The sequence below is a fragment of the Mytilus galloprovincialis genome, chromosome 6 (genome assembly GCF_965363235.1).
Source record: "Mytilus galloprovincialis chromosome 6, xbMytGall1.hap1.1, whole genome shotgun sequence".
NCBI classification, from domain to species: domain Eukaryota; kingdom Metazoa; phylum Mollusca; class Bivalvia; order Mytilida; family Mytilidae; genus Mytilus; species Mytilus galloprovincialis.
Genome location: NC_134843.1, coordinates 39,568,664 through 39,595,903, shown reverse-complemented (window position 1 = coordinate 39,595,903; position 27,240 = coordinate 39,568,664). Strand labels below are relative to the sequence as shown.

At 30.1% G+C, this 27,240-nt stretch overlaps 1 protein-coding gene across 2 annotated transcripts; it reads left to right on the top strand.

The window, feature by feature from the left end:
• Nucleotides 1-41: 41 nt before the first annotated feature.
• LOC143079543 (large neutral amino acids transporter small subunit 2-like) lies at nt 42-26,189 on the top strand. 2 transcript variants are annotated; one of them, XM_076254951.1, is made up of 12 exons: nt 42-314; nt 7,808-7,966; nt 8,775-8,910; nt 16,208-16,333; nt 19,114-19,207; nt 20,004-20,048; nt 20,667-20,790; nt 22,419-22,522; nt 22,944-23,040; nt 23,688-23,837; nt 24,747-24,924; nt 25,969-26,189. In XM_076254951.1, the coding sequence occupies exons 1-12, from the start codon at nt 135-137 to the stop codon at nt 26,037-26,039; spliced, it is 1,464 nt and encodes a 487-aa protein (XP_076111066.1). In that variant the 5' UTR covers nt 42-134; the 3' UTR covers nt 26,040-26,189. The 2 variants fall into 2 exon arrangements, with proteins under 2 accessions (XP_076111066.1, XP_076111065.1); XM_076254950.1 differs by lacking the exon at nt 20,667-20,790 and adding an exon at nt 20,467-20,590 and having other exon boundaries at nt 46-314.
• The last annotated feature ends 1,051 nt before the right edge of the window (nt 26,190-27,240 follow it).

Sequence of the window (27,240 nt, the reverse complement as noted above, 5' to 3'; positions counted from 1 at the left end):
ATATTCCAACAAGAGTTTGGCGGAGTATACCCTTTCAGGATGAACTCGACCACGAAATAAAGGGGAAGCAACTCCATGTTTACAATCTCTCAGTTTTCAAAACACGAGCACGGAAGGTGTGTTGACAAACAGACATGACGGTGGACAATATGAAAAAGAAAGCGCTGGACACAAGTTCAGAAGGATCAGACAATGGAAAAGTTGAACTAAAACGAACAATTACATTATTCAATGGAGTCGCTATTATTGTCGGATCAATTGTAGGATCTGGGATCTTTGTTTCCCCAAAAGGTGTACTTGCTGAAGCAGGGTCGGTAAGTAAACACAATCCACGTGGTTTTTATATACACAGAACATTAAACAAACAAACTACTGAAAAAGCTTTTAGGTCTTTTGTTATTGTCATAAACGCGAAAAGATCTTTGAAAAATATGTTTGAACAATGTTGAAAGGAAAAAATATGTTTCAATCTAATTTAATTCATACATTGTCATAGTTTTAATTAATTTTTAAAATGTAGTTTTGTAAATATGTGTATTTTTTAAAGATGAATACCAACCCTTACTATTTTATTTTTCTGACACCGTAAAATTATTTATTTATTTGATTATAAAACAAAATAATATTTCTTTTCTTTATCACCATATTTCATTGTTTTGTCTGTTGGACATTTTTCTGCATATATATTGCACATTAAAGATCATCACAAAATCATTTAGTGCTACAGCAAGTAATTTAGTGTTAATTGTTAATTGTATTTCCACGACAAAAAAAAAAAAAATGAAAAGGACTATTTACATGTACATACATTGTATGTATCAAGGGATCTGTCCAATCTAACTCCATACATCATAGCATATGTCATTCAGGTGCTTTTTGTATAAAACAGTATTGTTTTTTGTTTACCTATATACATGTAATTGTTTTATACAGGACAAAAACCAGGATATATCACATATTGATTAACTACTGTGGTGCCAGGTGGCAAAATTACATGTTGTTTTATATTATTGTCATATGTTATAGCACTTCAACATAATCCTTAATACCTTTTTAATAATTATTATATAATATCAAATTAAGCAGGAAATAGCATTAATCCATTTCACTTTTCTCTACCAAATAAAATTACAAGGGTTAACCCCATTTTACCTATGAAAATATTAATCTTGTTAAGGGTGACGATAATTAGTGTTGACAGTCACATGGATATATATTTCTTATTAATGTCCACTTTTACACTTAATTGTCACAATAAATAAATTAATACATATATACAGATACATCTTTTCTAATTTCATGGACAAAAATGAATAGCATATAATAAAAATGTACAAACTTACAAATGATTAGATAAAAAAAAAGGATTTATGTGGCCTAGTATTTTTTTTACAACAAAAAATATTAGTATTCAAATATGCTCTTTGAAATGAAGAAGGTATTAAGCTTAACATTACTAATGCTAATCTTACTACTTCTAACTTGTTAAACATCATAGTTTGTGAAATTGTCAGTTCCCTGTGGCGTAAAGGATAACATTCACAAATGGCTATTAACATTGTGCAAGGTGGTGTAAAACAGTAAATCTTCCATCGTTTTAAGTCCTTATCCATAGAAAACAAGACTACTTTAATATAGCAGAAATATAATTATTATGCATTGAAAGGGTTCATATCACAACTTAAGCTACAATGTAGCTTGAAGTATAACTAAACAAAAAGTTAATTATCATGTGTCTTGATATTACACTTGACTCTGGAAAACAAATTATAAGGTTAAAATGGAGCACACTAAAGAAATGACATGGGGGATAATTTTTGAAAGTATCAATTTCTACTTTTTTACGAGATTTAGTAAAAAAAAAAGGAAGAAATATTATTAATTAGGCATTGAAATGACTGAAGGTGTTTATTATCTGAGCTATGAAAGCTATTGTGTCCTTGAAAGAGAAAATGGTGTAAAAACTAAAATTAGTTAAGTATTTTGAGGGCAGCTGTGTTATAAAGTAAATCTTTGATGATAATGGCTATCTTAACCTTAATAATAGGGTTAGGTGGTACATGTATTAATGAACCTGATAGAACTTGGGATATACATACTCAGCTTTTTGAAGAAAGAATACATGTATATGTACTTTTGAACTATTTGATTTCCCTAAAAACAAACTTTCTTCAACAACTAGAGGGAAGCTGAACTAAATTAAGACAACGAATACTCTTATATGCCTTTTGATCACAACCTCACTACAGCCATTGCAAATGTGTGATGTTAAATGGTTATTATTTTTAACCTAACCTTGACCTTTATAATAGGGCAGTATGAATGAACCTGATTGAACTTCACACCTACATACTTGGCTTCTTTAAAAGAAAGAATACATGTACTTTTCAACTATTAGATTTTGCTAAAAATAAAGTTTCTTCAAGTGCTAGAGGGAAGCTGAACTAAATTTAGACCCTGACTGCTCATGTGTCTTCTGATCACAGCCTTAGTACAGTCATTGCAAGTCTTTGATGTTAATGGTTATTATTTAACCTAACCTTGACCTTTATAATAGTGGCAGTATGTATGAACCTGATTGAACTCAATCAGAAGTGCCGTGGATACTTCACTTTTTTAAGAAGAACAAAATACATCACATTGTTCCACTGTGTAATTTCCATACTTCTTCTCCATATTTTTAAGTTGAGATCATAATTTGTAAAAAAACAGAGCAAGATTTTTTTTCTGCAGTCTAAGTCTATTTTAATTGATATCTGTCTTATATCAGCTGTGGTAAAACTTTCTGTATACGCACAGAAGTCCATAACTATCCCTAGTTATTTATTGGCTGATGATTTGAGGTTATTTTAAATTAAGTTACTTTAATTTATTAACTTGACATTTCCTAATATAAATTGGTAAAGGTTTTAACATCATTTAGTGCATTACTCCATTGGATTTTTCTTTCTAAAATGATAGTTGTTTCTCTTAGATTTATTTTTTAGTGTGTGGTTTATGAGTGTAACTGTTGTTTGGTGTTGTAGAAAAGATAATGTTTTGTGTCGTGGTGCACTATTAGGATTAGCATCAACCCTGTCTGCAATTGTCACGGATTGAGACATCTTGAAGCATCAGTTACATAATCTTTTATGATTATATACATTTTTGTACCTGAGCATCAAAGGTGTTATGCTTTATGATGTATGGTATAGTTTCTATATGCAAAATTCCTGCATATTAAATTAACTGCTGCTAGTATAATCAAAGTATAAAACAAATACTGACATCTTTATGTTGTTATTGTGCTGTTTTACAACTGTCTCAGGTAAAGGGCAGGGTTTAGTGCTTTTACCCTGCCAGACGTTTTTGATGTGTCTGTCCCAAATCAGGAATCTAAAATTCAGTGGTTGTCATCGTTGTTGCTGTATGCCTTATTTGTTTATCTGTATATTTTTAGCATAAATTAGGCAGTTTGGTTTTTTCGCTCTTACTGTTTCATACTTTTTAATGATGGGCCTTTTATAAGTGACTATACATTTTTGGGGTTTGCTCATGGTTGATGACTTTACTGTGTCCTATTATGGCTATACCATGTCCTTTTGGTTTCTGGTTGATAGTTATTTCATTGGCAATCCCAACATTGCTTCTTATTTTTTTATTTGAATAGTTTCTTGAATAATGTTTTCACTGTAAATTTTACAAACAGATCCAGGAGCAATAAAAAGCAATATGCAAAAGAAAAAAAATAATCATATTTATTGGTTCTGCAGAAAAGTTTTTATCATCATAAATCATTATAAATAAAAGGCTAACGGATGTTCGGGAAACATCTGTGACACTGCACAACTATGCAAAAAAATTATAAAATATATATGTATTGTTTTTATAGCAATAATTCTTGTAAATGTACTGTGGATTCATCATTATTCGTTGGATACCTATTTTCGTGGGTAAAAGTGAACCACAACTTCAAATGTTCAACAAATCATAAATACTCAAAGGGTTTGTATTCAGAGATTACATAGTAAAACCATGAATTCAAATATCCATGAAAATGTAAGTTTTTTTTTAATCAATCCATGAAAATTGATACCCACATAAATAAATGAATCCAATGTAATTAAATCAATGGCACTATGGGAAATTAAGACAACCCCTAAAATACATTGTATCTTTTAAATTATATATTTTTGGCCTAATCTTATAAACATGGTCACATAAATGTATGTGTATATTTGTACTGTTGAGGGATTAGTGTTGACCCTTTTAACTTTTTATCCCATAGCTTAAAAAGCTCTTTTTAGAGTCACCTAAATAACAATTTACCGTAACACACTTTTCAAAACAATTTCCTTTCAGCTATTATTAAAAATGTGAATTCGAGTGTGAAAATCTGTACTAAATCAATATTGCTCAATATACTGTTACTAAGTACTATTCAAAACTTCTAAACAAGAAGTACTTGAATAAAGAGTTCAAGGAATAATTGAGTCGTGGGCAGGAAACTATAATGCTGATGCAATCATGCCTTGGTTAATAGGGAACTCAGGAATTTAGGAAATCCCCTTTTATGATTTGATGATGCAATGATGCAACAGCCAACATGTGCATGGAATTAATGTCTACATGTTGATGGGTATTATGTTCATGATGCAATAAGAAGCTTAGAATTAATTCACATTTTTAATGTGGTGATGCAATATCTGATAAAAGAATAATTGATCTTTTATCTTCAAAGTAAAATACCACATAGGGTAAAAGGAAAACCGTTTGTTTGTCAAGGAAAACAATGTTAACCACAAATTGTGTAGTTGAATAAAAAATATTTGTTGTTTTCTGAAGTAATATTTCACTCATATTGATGTTTTGTGTTTAAGTCTTTAATAAGTTATTTATTGATTTTAAAAGATTTTTCATACTTTTGAAAAATACATTTGTGGCCGCTTAACACTCTTCTTTCTCAGAAAACTTTAAAAAATAATGATCATGTATTTAAAAAGTTAGAGAGATGCCTTGGAATAAATTACAAAAAAAAAGGGAAATTTGAATAACTGGTTCAGTGATTAAACAAGAACAAGCTTCAGAACCAAATACAATCACTTCCATTTGAAGTCTTGTTCTACCAGTAATATGCAAGTCCCTTGAAGAGAAAATTACCATTTTAAATTTGATTGGAAATTTATCAATGCATTTATTTGATCACATCTAATTAATTAAGCCATTTTTTTTTCAAAATTTTAATTTTATTATATTATTTTCTAAATACAGATTTTTACCAGCTTCATTTGAAAAGAAGATTTTTTTTTGTGTTAGAAACCTTCATGTAGCTGTAACAGAAATATATCTTGATCCATATCTTTGATAAATCTTTTTGTCCAGTATAATTATTGCATACATATATTGATGATCACAGAACCATCAGCCTTTGAGACGGTTTATAATAAGCAAAATATGTTACAGAAAATTCATTGATGAAACACAACATGTATAGGAATTTTCGATATTTCTTTCTCAAATGGATAAATTCACAATATTTAACAGGTTTTAAATTCTGATTTCACTAGATATAATGGACATTTCATTTTAAATAATTATTTTTCATCTTTTGAAGTCAGACTCTTTACTTTCGTTAATGTTGTAAGGCCATTTATCGTTTTTTCAATCCTACGCCAAATCAACAAATCATTTGGAATGAATTAAAAGATAATAAATGTTTACATAAATGAAATGTTATCTACATATATAGAGCATTTCATAATCCAAAATCAATGTAGGATCATGGTGATTGTCATCTAAAAACATCAACTGAGGAGGGTCGTAATGGTATTCATAATTATCAGATCGGTGGGGAACTTATAACTCATTAAGCTGTGAAATATAAGAAAAATTAGTACCAGACTGTGTATGGTATTACACAATTTACTAAAAAATTAATTGAATTAAATATCTTTTCATCAAAATAGTCAGAGTTATTAAGGGATGTTCAAAATAGAAGATTTACATATATTTCCTCAGTTAGATCCTCTCTACTGTTAAAACTGTATTGGTTTTCCGTATGCATTATTTGAATGCTGGATAAAGGAAATGGGTTCCAGCAATTAGTTTTAAAGGACATATTCTGTGAGGGATGGGAACCAGACAGATCAATTTCCTATTTTAGATGCCAATTTGGACATCAACTATTTTGTTTAGAAATTTCCACTTACTGGTATCTGGGTTTGACTGTTTAAAGATTGTTTTTGAGGGAGGAGACATAATTTGTTTATGAAATGATATTTCTATATAGACCTACATTGTATTATAGTATAACAGTCAAAGGATAAGACTGGTAATCATTTATTAAATTTCTTGAGGGCTAATTTTTTCAGTAATTTTCTTGACATTGTCATGATTGTGGGAAAAAATATGATTTCATGCTGAATACTGTAAATTCAGAAATTATTGCAATGTTTTTATTATTGCTTAAATGTGACAGGTTTTAAAATAACAATAATTTAAACTCACATTTGAATTTTTTTTACATGAAATAATTCAGATTTTTCTCAATATCGCAAACATTAAAATCACATTTAAGTCCAAATTGACAAAATACTATATACAGTACTTTTTTTTTTTTTTTTTATTACCAAAGGACTATTTCATGATATTTGAGAATTGAGAATTGAAATTTTAACATTTAATAAAATGATAGTAAACAGTAAAGGATGAAATGAGTCCTCCTAAAGAGACAGTTTTATTATTTGTTCATCAAAACCACACATCTGTCATAATTAATTAGTTTGTCTGATGACAAAATGACTGCACGAACATGTGTCTGCATGTGATTAGCGGAACTATCTCTTGCAATTGAGCAATTGAAATGTTTCAAAACTGAAGTGAAACAGTAAAAACTATAATATACACCAAACATCAAAGAAAGCATATAAAAAACAACCACCAAACTACATGTTTCAGAACAATCTGACATGATATGACATTTATAGATGTCTAGACCAAAAGTACAAATTTAACTATTTTTTCTTACAATATCCTACATTTTGAAGTATATTTCTGTTTCGAGACAGTATATTAAGTGATTTTTCTGTGTATTAAATATGTAATAAATACATGATAAATGTGTTAATGGGAAACTCATGATTGCTGAACAATTAAACAATGATGCAATGTTTCAATAGAGTAGGCAGGTGTTTGGTCAATGTGATAATCTGTATGTTGTTATGAATATATATATGTATTAAATTTGGTTACGTTTATTTTGAGAACAGAACTTGTAAAAATGGCCTTCACTAAGCTTTGAATAATCCAGTTGTACAAATGTATCATGTGTTATAACTCTGATGCATTATGATGATTTAAAAATTAAATAATACAGTAAGGGCTATCTTCCATAAATCTTTTTAATGCCACCTAAAAAATTTGGAACGCAATTACTACTTTCAGTCTAAGAAAATTATATATGTCCAATAAAATGAAAAATTAAAGAGTTTGATCTACTCCTTATCAAATTAAAACAAATAAATCATTTTGCATGCATGCCAAAAAAAGTAAATAAAAGAAGCAAAATTGTCACCAACAGTGGTATTTTAAATAATTATTGTAGTACACGACAAATACAAACATGAAATGAATATTTTCAGTAAAAGTTCCTTTAAAATAGAAAAAAAGTCACCATCTTTAAAATAGATTAAAAACATACAATTTATATATAAAATATCAAATAAAATGAAAAAAGAAATTACCGTTATAAAGAAAAGCCAAGACAGCAATTTGTACAATATTTTTTTTGAGAAAAAAAAAGAGTTAACTCATGTTTCTTTCATTGTAGTTTGGAGCAGCTTTAGTAATATGGATTATGTGTGGATTTCTATCGTTAATTGGTGCACTGTGTTATGCCGAGTTAGGAACAACTATCACCAGATCAGGGGGAGACTATGCTTATATCCTTGATGCCTTTGGTCCATGTCTTGCTTTCTTACAGCTGTGGGTAGGTATATTTTAGAACCCCTTACTTTTTTTTAACATCAATCTTTATTAAAATCCAGATCATGTGTTCAAGCTCTGCCCTACAAGGATATAAAATCTCTCTTATTTTCTCTTCTGATTATATTTTTTTAGCCAATGAAATTTCAGGCTTCAAATTGTTGAAGCTGTGTATTAATTGGAGAAAAACCAAAGGAACATTTAAAGAAGGTAAAACAGGGCTTTTTCAGATTCTTTTAAGCAAAGCTTTGACAGAGCATCTGAATTTTAATCAGATAGGCTACGGTAGATATATATCTTAATTTACTATTTTATCAGAAAGAGAAAAATATAAAACTGAATCACATTGTTTCAAAAGAGATAATTTATAATTTAAATGTTTCAGAATTTTAAGATATACCGGTAGTTCAAATGTAAAATTCTAATTTCCTACAGTATTCACATGTCTGTTCTCTTAGTAAAAAAAGGTTAGATTTAGTTGTCAGAAGAGATGCATCAACTTACTTTGAAAAAAAATGTTTTAGATCATTATTTATAAAACAAATTACCAGGTACATCATGTATACTCAGATATGTAGGAGCTACATATTATTAAAAAAATAAAAATAGAAATAAAAACCTTAATTAAGGAATCCAGACAATAATGACATCTGCTGAAGGTAATTTTTTTTATATATAGATCCTTCATTTAAATGCCAGGAAGGCGTCAAAGGAAAACATTTAAAATGCTTTTTAAAAGTTACAAAACTGCTATAATTATTTGGACTGTATTTGAAGGTGCTTTGGAATGATATGTAAAATGTATTTTTCAGGTTAACCTTATAATCATTAGACCTACAGCCCAAGCAGTGGTGTCCTTGACATTTGCCTACTACGTATTACAACCAGGATTTGAGACATGTGATCCACCAAAGATTGCTGTCAGATTTTTAGCTGCTATTTGCATAAGTAAGTATAATTTGGTGGCAGAAAGGAGAGTTAAAAGTGTCAAATGCTAGTTAAGCTTGGTGCTTTAAAACCGCACATTTCTCCTAAAGTAATCACCAATATATATGGACTTTCAGGACTTCTGAATTCCCATTATTCGTTTGTCTGGGAAAAGTTTCTAACTTTTGTTGGGGACGGTTAGTTTTTGTATATCAGTCCGAATTTAAATGAAACGTAAAACTCTGATGTTCCCAATGATCTTGACAATTCTGTACTGTCTAAGATTAATGGTTTGATTATGAAATTTTGTCACTAAATGTTTTTCTGCATTGCATTTTTATTTGGAAGACACTCTACCTCTTGGGAACATTTGTCTTATAAAATAAAAAGATGTGGTTGAACACTTATAGGTCTTACAGCCTTCAATGAGCATTGATTAATATATTGTGGAATCATTAATTTTGAAAGGAATGTATATTTGTGGTTGAAAAAACTATCTTTTTTAGGTGTTGACAAATTAAACGTTCAAGCTTCAAAGAATTAAATCATCACAATTTTATGAAATAACACATTTAAAATAAATTGAAAAAATATGAATAAGAAAATAGTACTTTCAAATCAAATAATTAAATGAACTCATAAGTTTACATAAAAAAGTGAAATAAAAACATTTGAAATAAGGTATAAATTTTTATCAGGTCATCTTAAAGTCTAGCATGGGTAGGGAAGTGTTAAATAGGGTACTGATCTTTTAACCTATTACAAAGAGAGATGTCTTTTATAGAGTCTTTTATAGAGTCTTGACATGATATATTCTTTCTTATCTGTGATTTATGAAGCTGAACAAAAAAACTTGACCAAAAACTGTGAAATTTGATAGAGTGTCCTTTTTTGACAGTTTTTGGATTGTTCAGGCCATTACTAAATGTTTTTATGTTAGTTTTCTTGAGTTTTAATGACTTTTTAAAAAGTGTGCAAGTTTCAAGAGTGGTTGTGTGAAAATCTAGTCAATGTTTTGAAGCCAAAATCCTTTCATTTGTTTGGTCAGAGATTTTCATGCTAATCAAAACCTTAAACTCTGTTCTTAATGAAATGTCATATTATTTCCATTGACTAAGTCAGATAAATGGAACTAGGTATTTTCACTCATTTATCATTGATTTTTTCTTCATTAACCTTATAAATTGAAATACTGGAATTTAGTACTTTCACAATAATAATGAAACAAGCAACAAGTATGGTATGAAAAACTTGGTATTAAATGTACAAGATGTCATGGAAAGAAGTTAGTTAGTCTATGATTATGTTGTGCACAATACATGATACTTGTAACCACCTAACACAGATCAAGTTCAAATTTGTGCAGCATCAATATCTACATTCTAGAGTTAAGTCCCTTTGTAGATTAAAAAATTGATGAATTTGGCATATATTTACAAAAGATGGTGAATGAATATGTCCCATGGATAAAAATGGACACTGTCTCCTTTTATTTTTATTTCAATTTTGAACCTGTCAACATGTGATGTGGGAAAATCCATGAATGAATTGTTGTGGCCTCAATAAGAGAGCTACAGGGATTCCCAAGGTATGGATTTCTCTTGTCAGAAGATGACAGATTGACCATGGAAAATTGCTCATTGTGGTGGAAGTTTGAATGAGATAATTACTGACAAAAAATTAACCTTGATCATGCTAATGGTGTAAAATGTAGTGATTTAAGAAATGAAGACAGATAGATATGTACTGAATTACTACTGATCATGTACATGTAGGTTGGTTTGGAACAAATGAATGTCTTTGCTTTGACTTGTGTGGTTAGATTTGGAACATAAGGAGGACTACAGTCAGAACATAAGGATGACTAGGGACCAAAAATGTGTAGTTCTCGCTTAAATCATTTGTGAAAGTTTGCAGGTCCAAAAATTCTCTATATAAATAAGTCATGAATTTATGGTGTGATATTAAAGATTAGTTCACAATGGACAAAGGTGACAGGTCTTCCAATTAAAGAGTTCTTATTATCTGATTGTGTTTTTATCCGGTTTTGGTCCTTGCTTCAATGTGCATATATTAGGTATACATTACTTGTAAGATTATTGAGGCTGGTTATTATTTTTTCCATTTAAATGAAGATTTATAAATAAGATGGTTTCATAAGAATCGTTATTAAATCAAAACCTTCTATGCTATGCTTTATAGTAAGGGTACATTTTAAAATGATGATTAAACAGGGAAAAATAAATTTATGAAAAACACAAAATAAATTGCTGAAACATCTGTTGCTGTTCTTAGTCGACTTTGAATTTTGATTAAAAATTTCTCTCTCTGATGAAAGTGAAAAATATATATAACTCCTCCTATATATTATTTTATCCTGAAATAGAAACAGGTCAATATCACATGAATTTATTTTTCAAAGCATGGCACTTACCCAGAAAAAGGTATACATTTTGCGTTCATTTTTAAATCTTTTTAGTATCAACATTAGTATACCTTTATTAAATTTCTAATTAAATAAATTTTCTACGTTATTAAAAATCTAGGTTATTTCAGGTGACTATACAATGCACATAAATGTGCACATATACATGTACTATTTTTGTAACCGATTAGACTTTACTTTCCCAAAAGTTGTGCGAGTTTAGAGCCATTTGTGTAATTTGTTCAAAGTATGTTGTGAGATGTAAAAAAATAAGTCATGACAAACTAAAAAAAAAATATTTACATACAATCAGGTGACATCTGTTTGTTTTTATATATATTCGCATGTTAATGAATAGGTATGCAAATGAGGAGAAAAAAACAACTGTTCTCTGTGTGAAGAAATGAATTGCTATTGATTGACATGTTGGTAAAAACATAGCCTTGTTACATGTCCCTTCCTTATTTATTATACGACCGCAAAATTTGAAAAATTTTTCGTCGTATATTGCTATCACGTTGGCGTCGGCGTCGGCGTCGTCGTCGTCGTCGTCGTCGTCCTGCGTCCGAATACTTTTAGTTTTCGCACTCTAACTTTAGTAAAAGTGAATGGAAATCTATGAAATTTTAACACAAGGTTTATGACCACAAAAGGAAGGTTGGTATTGATTTTGGGAGTTTTGGTCCCAACATTTTAGGAATTAGGGGCCAAAAAGGGCCCAAATAAGCATTTTCTTGGTTTTCGCACTATAACTTTAGTTTAAGTTAATAGAAATCTATGAAATTTTGACACAAGGTTTATGACCACAAAAGAACGGTTGGGATTGATTTTGGGAGTTTTGGTTTCAACAGTTTAGGAATTAGGGGCCAAAAAAGGGCCCAAATAAGCATTATTCTTGGTTTTCGCACAATAACTTTAGTTTAAGTAAATAGAAATCAATGAAATTTAAACACAATGTTAATGACTACAAAAGGAAGGTTGGTATTGATTTTGGGAGTTTAGGTCCCAACAGTTTAGGAATTAGGGGACAAAAAGGGACCCAAATAAGCATTTTTCTTGGTTTTCGCACCATAACGTTAGTATAAGTAAATAGAAATCTATGAAATTTAAACACAAGGTTTATGACCATAAAAGGAAGGTTGGTATTGATTTTGGGAGTTTTGGTCCCAACAGAATAAGGGGCCCAAAGGGTCCAAAATTAAACTTTGTTTGATTTCATCAAAATTGAATAATTGGGGTTCTTTGATATGCCGAATCTAACTGTCATGACTGTGTATGTAGATTCTTAACCTTTGGTCCCCTTTTCAAATTGGTCTACATTAAGGTCCAAAGGGTCCAAAATTAAACTTAGTTTGATTTTGACAAAAAATGAATCAGTTAGGTTCTTTGATATGCTGAATCTAAAAATGTACTTAGATTCTTGATTATTGGCCCAGTTTTCAAGTTGGTCCAAATCGGGGTCCAAAATTAAACTTTGTTTGATTTCATCAAAAATTGAATAAATGGGGTTCTTTGATATACCAAATCTAACTGTGTATGTAGATTCTTCATTTTTGGTCCTGTTTTCAAATTGGTCTACACTAAAGTCCAAAGGGTCCAAAATTAAACTTAGTCTGATTTTAACAAAAATTGAAATCTTGGGGTTCTTTGATATGCTGAATCCAAAAATGTACTTAGATTTTTTATTATGGGCCCAGTTTTCAAGTTGGTCCAAATCAGGATCCAAAATTATTATATTAAGTATTGTGCAATAGCAAGTCTTTTCAATTGCACAGTATTGCACAATGGCAAGAAATATCTAATTGCACAATATTGTGAAATAGCAAATTTTTTTTTAATTAGAGTTATCTTTCTTTGTCCAGAATAGTAAGCAAGAAATATCTAATTGCAAAATATTGTGCAATAGCAAGATTTTTTTTAATTGGAGTTATCTTTCTTTGTCCAGAATCAACTTAAATCTTTGTTATATACAATATACAATGTATATTCACTTTTTACTACCAACTGATAAATTAAAATAATCTTTACCATTCAGTGATAACAAGCAGTTTTTTTACATCTTAATATTTTATGATGTATTTAAATGAGTAGTTATTGTTGCAAACTCCATTAGAAATTTTAATTGAGATTAGTTTTGGAATAAGGGAAAGGGGAATGTGATTAAAAAAATTGGGTTCAATTTTTTTCATTTGAAATTTCATAAATAAAAAAGAAAATTTCTTCAAACATTTTTTTTGAGAGGATTAATATTCAACAACATAGTGAATTGCTCTAAGAGAAAACAAAAATTTTAAGTTCATTAGAACACATTCATTCTGTGTCAGAAACCTATGCTGTGTCAACTATTTAATCACAATCCAAATTTAGAGCTGAATCCAGCTTGAATGTTGTGTCCATACTTGCCCCAACTGTTCAGGGTTCAACCTCTGCGGTCGTATAAAGCTACGCCCTGCGGAGCATCTGTTTTTTTTCAGTTTTGCCCCTTTAACAATTAAACTGCTATAATAAGAGATTCCCTTGAAAATGACAGCTACAGAGGTCCAAGGACAATCAGTATACTGGCAGTTTTCAGTAAACATATAAATTAGTAAGAGAGAAATAAAAGAAAGGGAATTATATATAGCAAGTCTAGTGAAATCCCTGTCAAAAATAAACTGATTACGAAATGAAGTACACTTTTTATTATTATAAGAATTATAAGATTACTTGTAAATGGATACATGTATTTGAGTGGATGACATACATTTACTCCTGTTAACAGCAATAATTCAGTGCCATGCTAAGGTCAGTGTCCTCCATTGTGAGCAGAATATGACTGGATTATTAGGGTTTCGATGGAAAGGAAGATGAAATGCTTGCCTTGCATCACTTAATTTTATCTCAGATATTTAATCTCTTTTAACCATGTTAACATGTGGCATGGTCATCTGTTTTCTATTTAGGACACCCTTAGATGGCCAGTTTGGTATGTAATTCGAACCATCTTGTTAAATGATTTGATACAATCATGGAAGTAATATTTAGATATTAATCAATATTACTTCCATGATACAATTTAATCTATCAATTTGAAGTTTTAAGTGAATATTAGATTAATGATTGATAAGATAGTGTAAAATCTAAACAATAGGACTGCTTCTAAATAATAATAAAAAAAACACAACATAAACATTATAAAAAGACACTAACTTGTAAAATTGACAAATATTTTAATTTTTTAATTTTTAATTATTTTAGATTTTTTTTTACACAGAACTACAGAAACAGCTTAAATCATTTTTTATGACTTTAAATCTTTCTTAATTTTGTCACATTATTTAAGTTGTGTCTTGTCTGACTCTTGAGTTACTTTTCATTTATAATATTAAATTCGTTCAGAGAAAGAAGAAGGTGACATTGGATAAAATCTAGACCATATTTTGAGACACTATTTGACAAATGTGACCATATTTTGAGAAGAAAAATGACAAATGCGAAAATAAAACGACATAGTTAACTATGCTTTCACTTAATTACAAATTCCAGTACTGTGCATGTTTTTAGTAAACAATTTTTGAATATCAATATTAAAAAATGGGAATTTTATAATTTAAATTATTTTTTGTAAATGTCATTTCAAAGCGCTGACATTTTTTGCACTTTTCTTAATGAGGAATCTGTAAAATTGAAAAAGAAAGTCACTTGACAGATCTTGTGAACATTTTGAAGCATGCATTATTGGTTTTGCTCATTGCTGAATGCCATATTGTGACCTATAGTTGTGAACTTCAATGTCATTTGGTTTCTGGTGGACAGTTGTCTCATTGGCAATCATACCATATCTTCTTATTTTTATATCATTATCAAAGTTTTTAGTTGTGCATATCAAAGATGGGAGATTTTTATAGTTTATAAACTTCAGCAAGTCTGAAAAGAAAGGAATAGAAACATAAAGTGTTTTGCATCACAGAAGGGACCTTGTGGGTTTCATCTTAATGTATTGAGAAATATCTGTAATATATAAAAATTTCGTGTTGAGGTTGCTACACCCGTCTTCAAATAAGATGAAAAGACGGACATAAAATATCTAGTTCTTTACAGCATTTACAGTAACAGCAATTATATTAAATGGCCCTTTTTGTCTGCATCAGAAAATTTATTGGCCTCATGCAGGACTCTGGTAATGTCTTACACTTTGAATAACTCCAGGCACTAACCTTAACTTGTTAGTTGGTATGTAAGGTTATTTTTTTTATTGAATTAAATTAATTAACAATTAAATCTAAAAATATATAAGTTATGACCATGACTGGTAAATCATCCTGGGTCAAGTCATGTATCAAACTCCAACAACAAAACAATGTATCATATCAACAGAAAAAAATAACTAAAAACAAGGAACGCAGAGGTCAAGGTCACACTAAGTATACAGTCTTTATTACTATATTAATAAAATTTAAAAAAAAAAGAAGTTAGAAATTTGGTACAGCAGACAGATAAGAGGAGATGTTGGGGTATGGATAAAAGAGACCACTTAATCCAGGAAAAAAATATTTGACAAATAAAATGCATCAACAATCTGACTTGTATGTCAGTAAATTTTTATTCTTCAAAATTGCTAGGCAAATTCTTACATCAGGAGTCTTAAATTTACTACCATTAAAATAGTGAATTAACAAGTGTAGTTGTTCTGAATCAAAACAAATTGAAAAAATACATTCAGAAAGCTTTAGAAGCTTAAATACCATTATATTTATTTTTTAAACTGCTATATATACAGATATTAACAACAGATCATATAATTATGCGTCACCTATTAATTAAAACATGTAAAAGCTGTCCTTGAACTTTAATTATGTTCAAATGAAATATATACTGGAGAGTTTTGTAAATTTATTATTTTGTATATTTCAGGTATCCTAACCTTCATTAATGTATTCAGTGTTCGAGCAGCCACAAGGATACAAGATGTTTTCACAGTTGCTAAGATACTTGCTCTGATAATCATCACCTTAACTGGTTTTGTTATGATAGGTCAAGGTGAGTCAAAGGTCAAGTCAGTTTTTGTAAACTTCATTGACTGTAAAGGGATATTTAAGGGCAGTCACAATTATGAACCTCATAAGTTGTGTTGTCATTCAGTGTGAGCGTTGTGTATGAATGACAATATAAAATCATCAGGAGCTTATCAAGCCATGTTTAAAAGAAGGGGTTCCAACCTAGGATAATGAGAGGGATCCAACCATGTGTCCCCATTCAAAAGCATTAATGACCATCAAAAAAAAGGGGTTTCCACCTCTGGATTCAATGGAAACCATTTTTTTTGGGGGGGGGGGGGGGGAGGATTTGTTCATGGAAACAAGTGAAGCAGGAATTGAAACAAATGTCAAATTGGCAGACATTTGAAAAACTATGAAATCAATTATCCATGATGCATTTTTCATGAATTCTGGAAAATTAATCAGCATTTTTCATGAATCCTTATAAAAATTATAACCATGGAAAATTAATCAGTAGCACAGTTTACTCTTGCTTCAATGTATTTTTATTCTCTTCCTCTTTTTGTGTATACAAGAAAAAAGGTTTGAAAAATATAATCATAACACATCATTACAATTTTAGATCATAAACTAGATGCAATTTTAAAAAATATTTTGAGTTCAGAATGTTGTTTTATTTATACCTGTGGCATTTGTGGTTTTAAAACTATAGTGATAGTTATTTTTGTACTTTGAATAAAAATTATGCCGAAGGTCTTAAGGTCTGAAGGTCTGACTATTGTACGTCAGTACATGTTTATTGTTAAAGTTGTTAGGTAAATTCTTATGTCATAAGTGCATAAATTTACCATGCTTCCGTGAATTAACAAGTGTAGTTGTTATGAACAAGTTTTTTAAACTTTGATATTTAAAAAAGAGAAGGAAATGGCCATTATTTATAAAGGAATTAATTTCCGGAAGAGTGAATTAAACTTATTAGTTTTCCTTGTATTTTTATCAAAATAAGGAGATCAGGTTTGATTGACAATGAGACTATTCACCAAAGTTCAAATGAAGTGAATGTAACCTAAATTCAAACTTAAAGAAATGGAAACAAGAATGTGTCCATAGTACACAGATGCCCCATCCGCACTAATTGTCTATGGTCAGTTGACCGGTGAAATTGGGTCAAATCTGTAATTTGACTTTAAAATTAGAAAGATCATATCATAGGGAACATGTATACCAAGTTTCGAGTTGATTGGACTTCAACTTTATCTAAAACTACCTCAACCAAAAACTTTAACCTGAAGCGGAAGAGACGAACACATAAACGTACGGACGAAGGGACAACCAGACAGACGAACTGACACACAGACCAGTAAACATAATGCCCATAAATGGGGCATAAAAAATGAAATAAAGATATCATAGTTTTTTTTTCTGAAATTAAGAATGATTGAAGATCAGTCATCCAAATTTCTATACAATACTCAACTATTTCATGGTTTCATTCAGTCCAGTTGGAATTCTCAGGGGAAATTCAGATTCCTTGGGGAGCAACTTACACTGTTAGATCAAGTGATCAAATACATCACTTTATTTTGCAGCTCACCATAACTTTTTTATGCAAAGGTCTGTAAGTTAATGTATTATGGATTGGATATATCACTTACTTTTCCACATGACTTGCTGGACCCAGAAATCTTAGTCTGTGTGTTTTTCTCAGTTTCCTGCAAATAGAAGATATATTGTGTAACTTATTAAAATACGCCAATCAGTTAAAATCAGCCTCCTAGGAGTTCAAATTTTGTTTCCTGTAAACCTTGCAGTTTTGAAGGGTGGAATGGTCTGTGGGTTTGAACCCTGGTTTTTTTTTTAGACGATCAATGCATTTGAATGGGTATAATGGTTGGAACCCCTCCTTTATCCTGGGTTGGGAACCCCTCCTTTTGAAAATGGGTGGTTCGCCTCTGTTTGTAGTCGTGTTTGAAAAAGAATGTAAGAACGGTTGAATTTTTTCTTCATTTTACTTTAGAGTTACAAATGATTTTTTGAATGATTTAAATATTGATTTTTTTATGTTTGTAGTCACAACATATGCTATATGGTACTCAAAATCTATATAAGAAATGAATTAAATATCTATATAAGAAATATAAGTAAAGCAAAAGTAGAAAAGTTCATTTATAACAGAAGAAAATATTCCTTTCATTTCTTTGTCACATGTGTTACAATAATGGGACAAATTATGAATGGGGTATTATAAAGTACATGTAATCAAATACCTTTACTCTCGATTATTCAGGGGGGAAAGAGGGGTGGGTGTACCAGTTTCAGTCTTAATGATTAAACAACAGCCCATTGGTCAATATAAAAAAAGAAAATGTGGTAACATTGCAAAGGAGACCAAATGACACAGAAATTAACACCTATGGGTCACTATACGGCCTTCAACAATGAGCAAAGGCCATACCGCATTGTCAGCTATAAATGGCCCCAAAATGATGAGGCTTGTGAAATTGTAATAAATGTAATACCAGCAACACCTAAATTAAATTAAGAGTTAGTCCTAGTTACAAGCTTATTAATACCCCGGTATACTGAATTTCTTAAGAAACTGATTTTCTGGTCCTTCAACCAGAAAAAATGGTGAAGAAGTGTGCACTTTTTATGAAATATGCACATGTTTATTAAAGCTGTGACTTTGCATGACACAAAAAGATAATTTATGGGATATATGTAATAAAATTCAAAAAATAAAGTAAGATGAGAAATAATAAAAATATTAAGAAAAATCTTGCTGAAATGATTATTTTATTTTAATATTTTATATTACAGGTGAAACAGAATATTTTACATTTGAGAACACAAATCCAGATGTTGGAAAAATGTCACTGGCTTTGTACTCTGGACTATTTGCTTATGCTGGATGGTTAGTACTTAGCAATAATAATAAAAATAGACTGACTAGCAGGTTCTTAAATTATAACCAATTTATCCTTTTATTTTAAAAAAAAAAAATCGACTTTCATTTTCATGCTGATGGTCATAGACAGGAATATCAAACATTTTGCATATATACATGTATATCTTATCACTTTTTAATCCAATCTGAAAAATAACCAATTACTTAGACAACTATGTTTGCAACAAAAAATACCGAAAAAGCCATCTAGAGGGCAAGATATAGTCTAAACAAGAGTCTATACAGTATATCTAGTTCAAATAACTATGACATCTTGAAAAGCTATTATACATTTTTGCTGTGAAAGTTTTTAACAATGTCGCAACACCAAAGCCATGTTTTGTTGGCTGAACCTGAGAGGTCATTTTGGTCTTAACTTTGAGACCCAATTTTAGGAGTCATTACAATAGCTTGATCCATTTATACACATTCATGTGGTCTGTTTTGGTACAAAAGCCTTTTAGATTGTGTGTGTGGTTTTTTTCTTATTGCATAAATAGGTCTGTGTAATTTGTTGACATTAGCTGGGTCCAATTATATCTATATATTATCAGCATAATAACAGATACTATTCTTCTACTGAATATTGATTTACGAATTGGCTTTTGATACCAATGGAGTTACTTATATAATCGTTAAAATTTCTTGAAAGAGACAGATTTGTTGAATCATGTCAATATCAATTCTTATAAAACCAACAGTACTGTTCTATACAAAAATTGTATTCGATATTTGAAGTAATTTACTTTTATTTTCATTACAGGAACTTCTTGAATTTTGTGACAGAAGAAATGATTGATCCTTACAAGTAAGTTGGCACATTCAGTCATTGTTAGGATATAAATGTGTGATTTCATATAGAAATACAGAGGGGGTACAAAAAAAAAAAAGTTGAAAAGTTAGACAATACCATGGTAGAAAGAAAAAAAAGAAAATGTAAAGCCCCCAGTCCACTAAACAAAGAAAACTTAAGACTGAGCAACTATTGAAATTCAAAAGAAAAAGGGAATGCTTTTAATGACATTAAATTCTATATACACAGTAGTTTCACAGAATTTTTAATTGCTGTAAACTTCATTTTTTTTTCTTAACATGTGCCACTTAAAATAATCATTTAGAAGGAAGCAGGTTTGCCTGTACACATGCATAAAGAAACAGATAGCCACTATGCTTGCATTAAAATTGAATAAATTCATGTATTACATTACCAAATTTTGTGCTTTCAGAAATTTACCACGTGCCATCTATATCTCTATTCCAATTGTCAGTTTTGTCTATGTTTTTGCAAATGTGGCGTACATGACAATTATATCGCCACGAGAAATGCTTGATTCCAATGCAGTAGCAGTTGTAAGTTTTCTTAAGCTTTTTATTTCGAACATTTATTATATATGTGTATTTATGACATTCTTATCCTTTTTTGCAGGAATTTGCCAAGAGCAATTTATATATCAATCCCCATTGTTAGTTTTGTGTACGTCATGGCTAACGTCGCCTACATGACAATTATCTCACCACGGGAGATGTTAGAATCTAATGCCGTAGCTGTTGTAAGTAATGAACCAAAAAATCATTATTTCATGACGACTGAATGTTTGCATTGCAATCTAAACTGAATCCATTGTTCTTCTTTTACAAGAATCTTCTCTGCTGCATTGTTAAGTTGGGTTTATTCAAAGCCAGAATTGATGAGACCCCTCATTACTTTTTAAATTTTGACCTTTTAATTAAATACTATTGAATTCATTCAAAAAATATTTGATATCTAAACATAAGTTTATTAACAATTAGTACAAGTTATGTCAAAGTGGAATTGAATATTTTCTTTAGTAAAAATTTTTGTTTTTGTTTGTTTCCATAATTTCAAACTATATTGTATGAGATGATCCAATTAAAAATACTTTCCAACTGCATGCATGTTTAGCAGTTATGTTGTTTCCTTTCTTTCCTACTGCCAAACATATCCTAGAAGGCATATACTATCCTAAAATTGTGTGTTCAGAATAAGATTTGTTCAATAAAATCTGTCAAGAGATCATGAAACATTTCTTGAATGGAAATTTTTGTCAAATTTTGTCTTGTTACAAATGGGAAATTCAGGCCAAACAACCCTTTTTGATCTGATTTATGATGACTAGAACTATTCATGAGTTGGGCAATTTGAAAATAAGGGCTATTCCAAAAAAAATGTATGGGGGGGTTGGAAGGCAGTTTTTGTCAGCACCGCCACCCAGACAATTGTAATTGAGAATAATAGTGCATTATAGTGTGAAAATTGCTCTGATATCCATCACCCATGTATTATTAATACAATGTGCATTCCTCCAACCCCCCCATACATTTTTTCTGGAATAGCCCTAAACAAAAGCTATCTTCTATCGGATGTATTTTGTCTGTGTTCATCTTCAGGAGCATCTGCTAATTATGCTTACTTTGTATTTATGCTTATTATGCCGTATGTCTTCTTTACATTTAATAATAAAAATACTGAAGATTGATTTATTTTGTGGGTTCAAATTGATGGATGTTGAAAAAATAAATTTGGTGTATATTTGATTTGGTGTTTCAAAATTTTTCATACTATGGCCTATAGAAATTTTATTCCTTATTAAATATTCAAATTCATGGTTCACATAAATATCCACAAAATCAACAACAAAAGTTATATTCCACAAATAATAATGAATTCTTAGTAGACAATGTTTATGAAGTGGTACACTTATTTAAATCTTAACTGATACTTCGGAATAGTGTGATTATACAATGAGAGAAAAAACTTAGTCTTAGCTGAACTCTTACATCAGGACAAACATGGATTACTCTTTAGTGAATAAAACTGTGAAATTTAAACACTTCTGTGATTCCATGCAAATCTTAAGTAAAGAAGGAATTTTAGTGTTGACAAGTTTTGATGTACTTAAAATTACTAATTTCGATAAACCAAAAATGCTACATGTAGAGAAAAAATGTTTGTAAGTTTTTTTGACTGAAAGATAAAGTATTCTAAATAATTTTAAACAGAAAACTTATGACATTGAAGCCCTTTACCACCATAGATAAAAAAAAAATTCAAAAAATTACACAATCAGATTTTATTCAGCTTTATACTTTTTTGAAACCATTGAACACAACAACCTATGAGATTATTTAAGTTGTTTTATATGCTGTTTACTTTCAGACTTTTGGAGATAAAGTTTTTGGTGTAATGGCCTGGATAGTACCTGTGTTTGTATCACTCTCAACATTTGGAGGTGTAAATGGTCTACTCTTCACATCAGGAAGGTAAACATTTGTGTATTTACAGTAGACATGCTTCTGAAATGTCCCAATTCAATAGAGAAGCCCACTTGGTGCTCAGAGGTGGATTTAGGGGAGGACAGGGTGCCCTTTTTTTTCAGAAAAATTTGGTTGATATATAGGGAATCATTGAAACTTGACTGGAGTAAGCCCCCTCTTAGGTAGTCAGTTGCACCCCCCCCCCCCCCCCCCCCCCCCCCCTTTCTGGATATGTCAGATTCTGCAACGATTGATAGCTTAATTGATTCTATAAATGATATACAATCCCATGCTTTTATAAAGAGATGACTTAATAGGAAAAGTAAAACCATAAAATACACAAACTGCTTTTCACAGATGTTTCTTTTTATATATGTCTCTTTCTTGATGTTACCACTATTGTAATGAAAGCTATTTGCATTTGCAGATTATTCTTTGTTGGAGCTAGAGAAGGACATCTTCCTGATTTCTTGTCTATGATACAGGTTAACAGAAGGACACCTATGCCCGCCATGTTGTTCACGGTATGAATTTATAATCATATACTATATGTGTCTAAAACTGAAATTGATTTAAGTTCACCTTTTTCTATGAAAATTCTACTACATGTATTACATACTGGTTTCTTGAACTTTCTTCTCACAATAAACACTTCTAAACCAAATTCCATCAAGATTACAATATGTTTATCCTATTTATCTGGTATTTGTTTATGATATGAAGTGACTTGTCATGACTTCATAGATTAGACAGATTTCACTGCAGATATATACATATAATATAAAGTGCTTACCAGTAGACTGAAAGGTTATGGAAATTTGAATAAAAAGCGTAAAAAGTTTCAATATTTACATCAAAATTACAATAGACTGTAACTTTATATGAAAGCAATAGGGATATACAGTGTAACCTGTGTTATCCGACACACTGGGGGACCAGAAAAAATGTTGGATTAAGCAAAATTTCGTTTTTTCTACAAGGATAGGCATATTTTGGGACCAGAAAAATGTGTTGATTAAAGCAGGATGTTTGAATACTCAGGTGTCAGATTAGGCAGGTTACACTGTATAAGTGAAATAATGTGTGAACTGCGATTAGGACATCTTAGAGCAAATACGTATTTGTAAAGATTTTAGTCTTATTATTTTATTTCCCTATTTCTATATTCCAGGGAGGACTTTCTATACTGATGTTAATAACAGATGATGTTTTCTTCCTTATTAACTACATGAGTTTTGTACAATGGCTGTCTGTTGGAATGTCTATAGCAGCATTATTATACCTACGTTATGCCAGACCTGAAATGTATCGTCCTATCAAGGTAATTATCCTCGTCTTGTGGGTTTTCTGTGCTTTTAAGAATGCATTGTTACGTCACAATTTCCATTGAAAAAGGTTGCATAGTTCGAATTCATATGACCTACGAAAAACATGATCTGAAACTTTTAATATTTTGACTTGTAATTAAAGACTAATTTCACTTTTGTAGGTAAAGTTGCACCAATCATTCTCTAGTGAAATGTTGTATATGAAACAACTGGGAACAGGGAGGTTTAAATGTTCCAACAAAAACAGTTATAATGGACTTTTTCATAGATTCTTAGTGCAATACATCTTATTCAAACATTTAACATAAACGATAAAACACAATTTCCTTAAAGTACTGCTAATTGACTTGTCTTAAATGAAAGTTATATAGACAATAAGAAGGTGGTCATTCTGTGGTACAAGTTTATGATAAGCACTTAATGCAGCCAACTCCTGTATCATGAATACAGTTAGCTTTATTCAACAGGTTATATAGATCTAACATCAGTCAGTGTCCTTTAGGAACGGCAATTTTTGCTTGAGCACATTTACATGATCAGAGGCGGATTTGGGGGGGCCCCTTTTCTCGGAAAAATTTTGTTGCTTATATAGGGAATCACTGAAGCATGACCGGAGCTGGACCTCTCTTAGGCAGTCAGTGGGCCCCCACTTATGAAAATTTCTGGATCCCCCACTGATGATTTATAAGTTTCTTCAGATTCTTTTATTTTCTTAGGAACCAATTTTAGTGGGTTGAAGAAGTTATATCTTCATTAGTGTCTGATTTTATGATTTTGCCAAAATTTGAAAACAAGGGATTATCCTTTGAGAAATTATACCCACGAAATTTGATACCTCACAAATAATAATTGGCTACTTCCAGTTTATTGATTACTGTTTATAATATATGTTTATATTTCAGTTCAACCTGGTTATTCCAGTAACCTTCCTGTTGTGTGTTATATTTTTACTGGTGGTACCTTTATATGCTGCACCTGAACAGACTGGTATGGCCCTGCTTATGGTTCTGTCTGGGTTACCAGTTTACGTACTTGGTGTCAAGTGGAAGAGTAAGCCCAAGTCTGTCAGACAATTCATTGGTTAGTATACAAATAGAATAACGCAAAGTATTTTATACCTATTAATACTCTTATGGTTCATATGTTTATTAAGTTAAAAGTTTATATCTTATTTTTCCTTAACTTGAAACAGTTCCACTGTTTTATTTCTTTTTTTATATTATTGTAGTGAATAAACCATTTACAAGACATTTTAGCCACTGTCCTTCAGTTCTTTGTTATTTTCTAAACTACATGGTAGAACAATCAATTTTCCCAATGCATTTGGTTCTGTTTTTATACAAATGCAAATGTATCAAATTTAATTACACATGGAAACGCTCAATTGACAATTACATGTGGCAACTCCCAATCATTTACATGTGGCAACTCCCAATCAATTACATGTAGCAACTCCCAATCAATTATATATGGCAACTCAGTCAATAATATTTGATAACTTACAATCAATTACATGTGGCAACTCAGTCAATAATATCTGATAACTTACAATCAATTACATGTGGCAACTCAGTCAATAAAATGTGAAAACTTACAATCAATTACATGTGGCAACTCAGTCAATAATATGTGATAACTTACAAGCAATTACATGTGGCAACTCAGTCAATAAAATGTGATAGCTTACAATCAATTACATGTGGCAACTCAGTCAATAAAATGTGATAACTTACAAGCAATTTCATGTGGCAACTCAGTCAATAAAATGTGATAACTTGCAATCAATTACATGTGGCAACTCAGTCAATAAAATGTGATATCTTACAATCAATTACATGTGGCAACTCAGTCAATAAAATGTGATATCTTACAAACAATTTCATGTGGCAACTCAGTCAATAATATGTGATAACTTACAAGCAATTACATGTGGCAAATCAGTCAATAAAATTTGATAACTTACAAGCAATTACATGTGGCAACTTGCAATCTTTTCTATATGGCAATTCACAGTCAATAATATGTGATAACTAACAAGCAATTATAATAAACTTTCGAAATAAATGTAGTTTTTAAACAAATAATGAGTAAAACTTATAATATTTGGACTTTCTCTATTTTCAGCAAGTTGTACTATACTAGGACAGAAGTGTTGTAATGTAGTCGCTCAAGAAACAGAGGTCAAGGAAAGTTAAGACTACAGAAAATCTAGAGATCAAAATAATTGCCATTTTTTGTTAATTGTCTGTTGTTGAAATATTTATTTTTGCAGAAGCAATCTTTTTAAGAACAGTATGTACTGCCATTTTTCAAATCTCTATTGTTTGTTTCTATTTCACCGAAAGCAGCTTATTCTATACATTTTTGCTTTATTTTTTTCTTCATTTTTTATTTATTATAATGCATTTATTCAATTTTTAATCAATATTAACTGCTTAAACTGAACTATTGAAGAAATTGTTGATAAAAAATGTGTTGTTATCAAATGGTTCATTTAAAGGACTGCTAACTAGCATAAGAAATAACTTTTGGACAAATGTTGTTATTTTTTAATTCTTATATATATATATATATATCTATGTATACAATACTTGAATCATACATTTGGAGAAATATTTTTAAGTAATTTATTTATTATTTACATTTAATTTTAACTTTTTTCAACTTTGAAAATGTCATAAAGCCTAGCCAATAAAATTGGAATGCAATGCAATAGGACATATTGTACATTATTTTTTTCATTAATATATTTATATATCATTAGCAAATACTTTGTATCAACATTTAATAAAACACATGGTGCTCATTTCTGAAGTATTTTTTAAAAGTAGCAAGACCTGTTTCTTTGAATGTTTGGAATGAATGAAAGAGAATATTAACATATAAATAAAATGCACGATCTTTTTAAAAAAAAATTACTTTGATGACATTAAGCATTAACTTCATTTAATTTTTTCTGAATTGTAAAGTAAAGACTCTGTCCCATTAGACCAATTAATTCTCGAGATTTAAAAATTTCTTTGGCAATTGGTCAAATTGAGAAAAGGAGTCGATTGCATTTAGATTTGTGCATTTAAAGAGATGTTCAAACATGTATCACTTTAAAAATACTATTGAAATTCTATTATTTGGTAAAAATCTATCGTGTTCTGTTTGCCACATGTTATTACATAAGATTGAAAGAGTTTCTGTTATAGAAAAAATTGGAAACTTTTTGATAAAATTCAATTGTATTTTTAGATTTTGTGTAAAAGTTGATGAAAGATTGCAATTTAGGCAAATACTCTTTGTACTTCCATGACAGAATTTAGAATTTGCTCATAAAAATATGAATTATAGCATTGTTAAACTGTTTAGAAAGATACAAAAAATTATGTCTGTTTTCAGGCATTTAAA

What these genes read in the sequence shown, in the direction of transcription:
- LOC143079543 (XM_076254951.1), top strand. Translation starts at nt 135, where the DNA reads ATGACGGTGGACAATATGAAAAAGAAAGCGCTGGACACAAGTTCAGAA. An exon ending in TTTTGTTATGATAGGTCAAG is followed by an intron (nt 16,334 to 19,113) that starts GTGAGTCAAAGG and finishes TTTATATTACAG; the next exon opens with GTGAAACAGAATATTTTACA. An exon ending in CTACTCTTCACATCAGGAAG is followed by an intron (nt 22,523 to 22,943) that starts GTAAACATTTGT and finishes TTGCATTTGCAG; the next exon opens with ATTATTCTTTGTTGGAGCTA.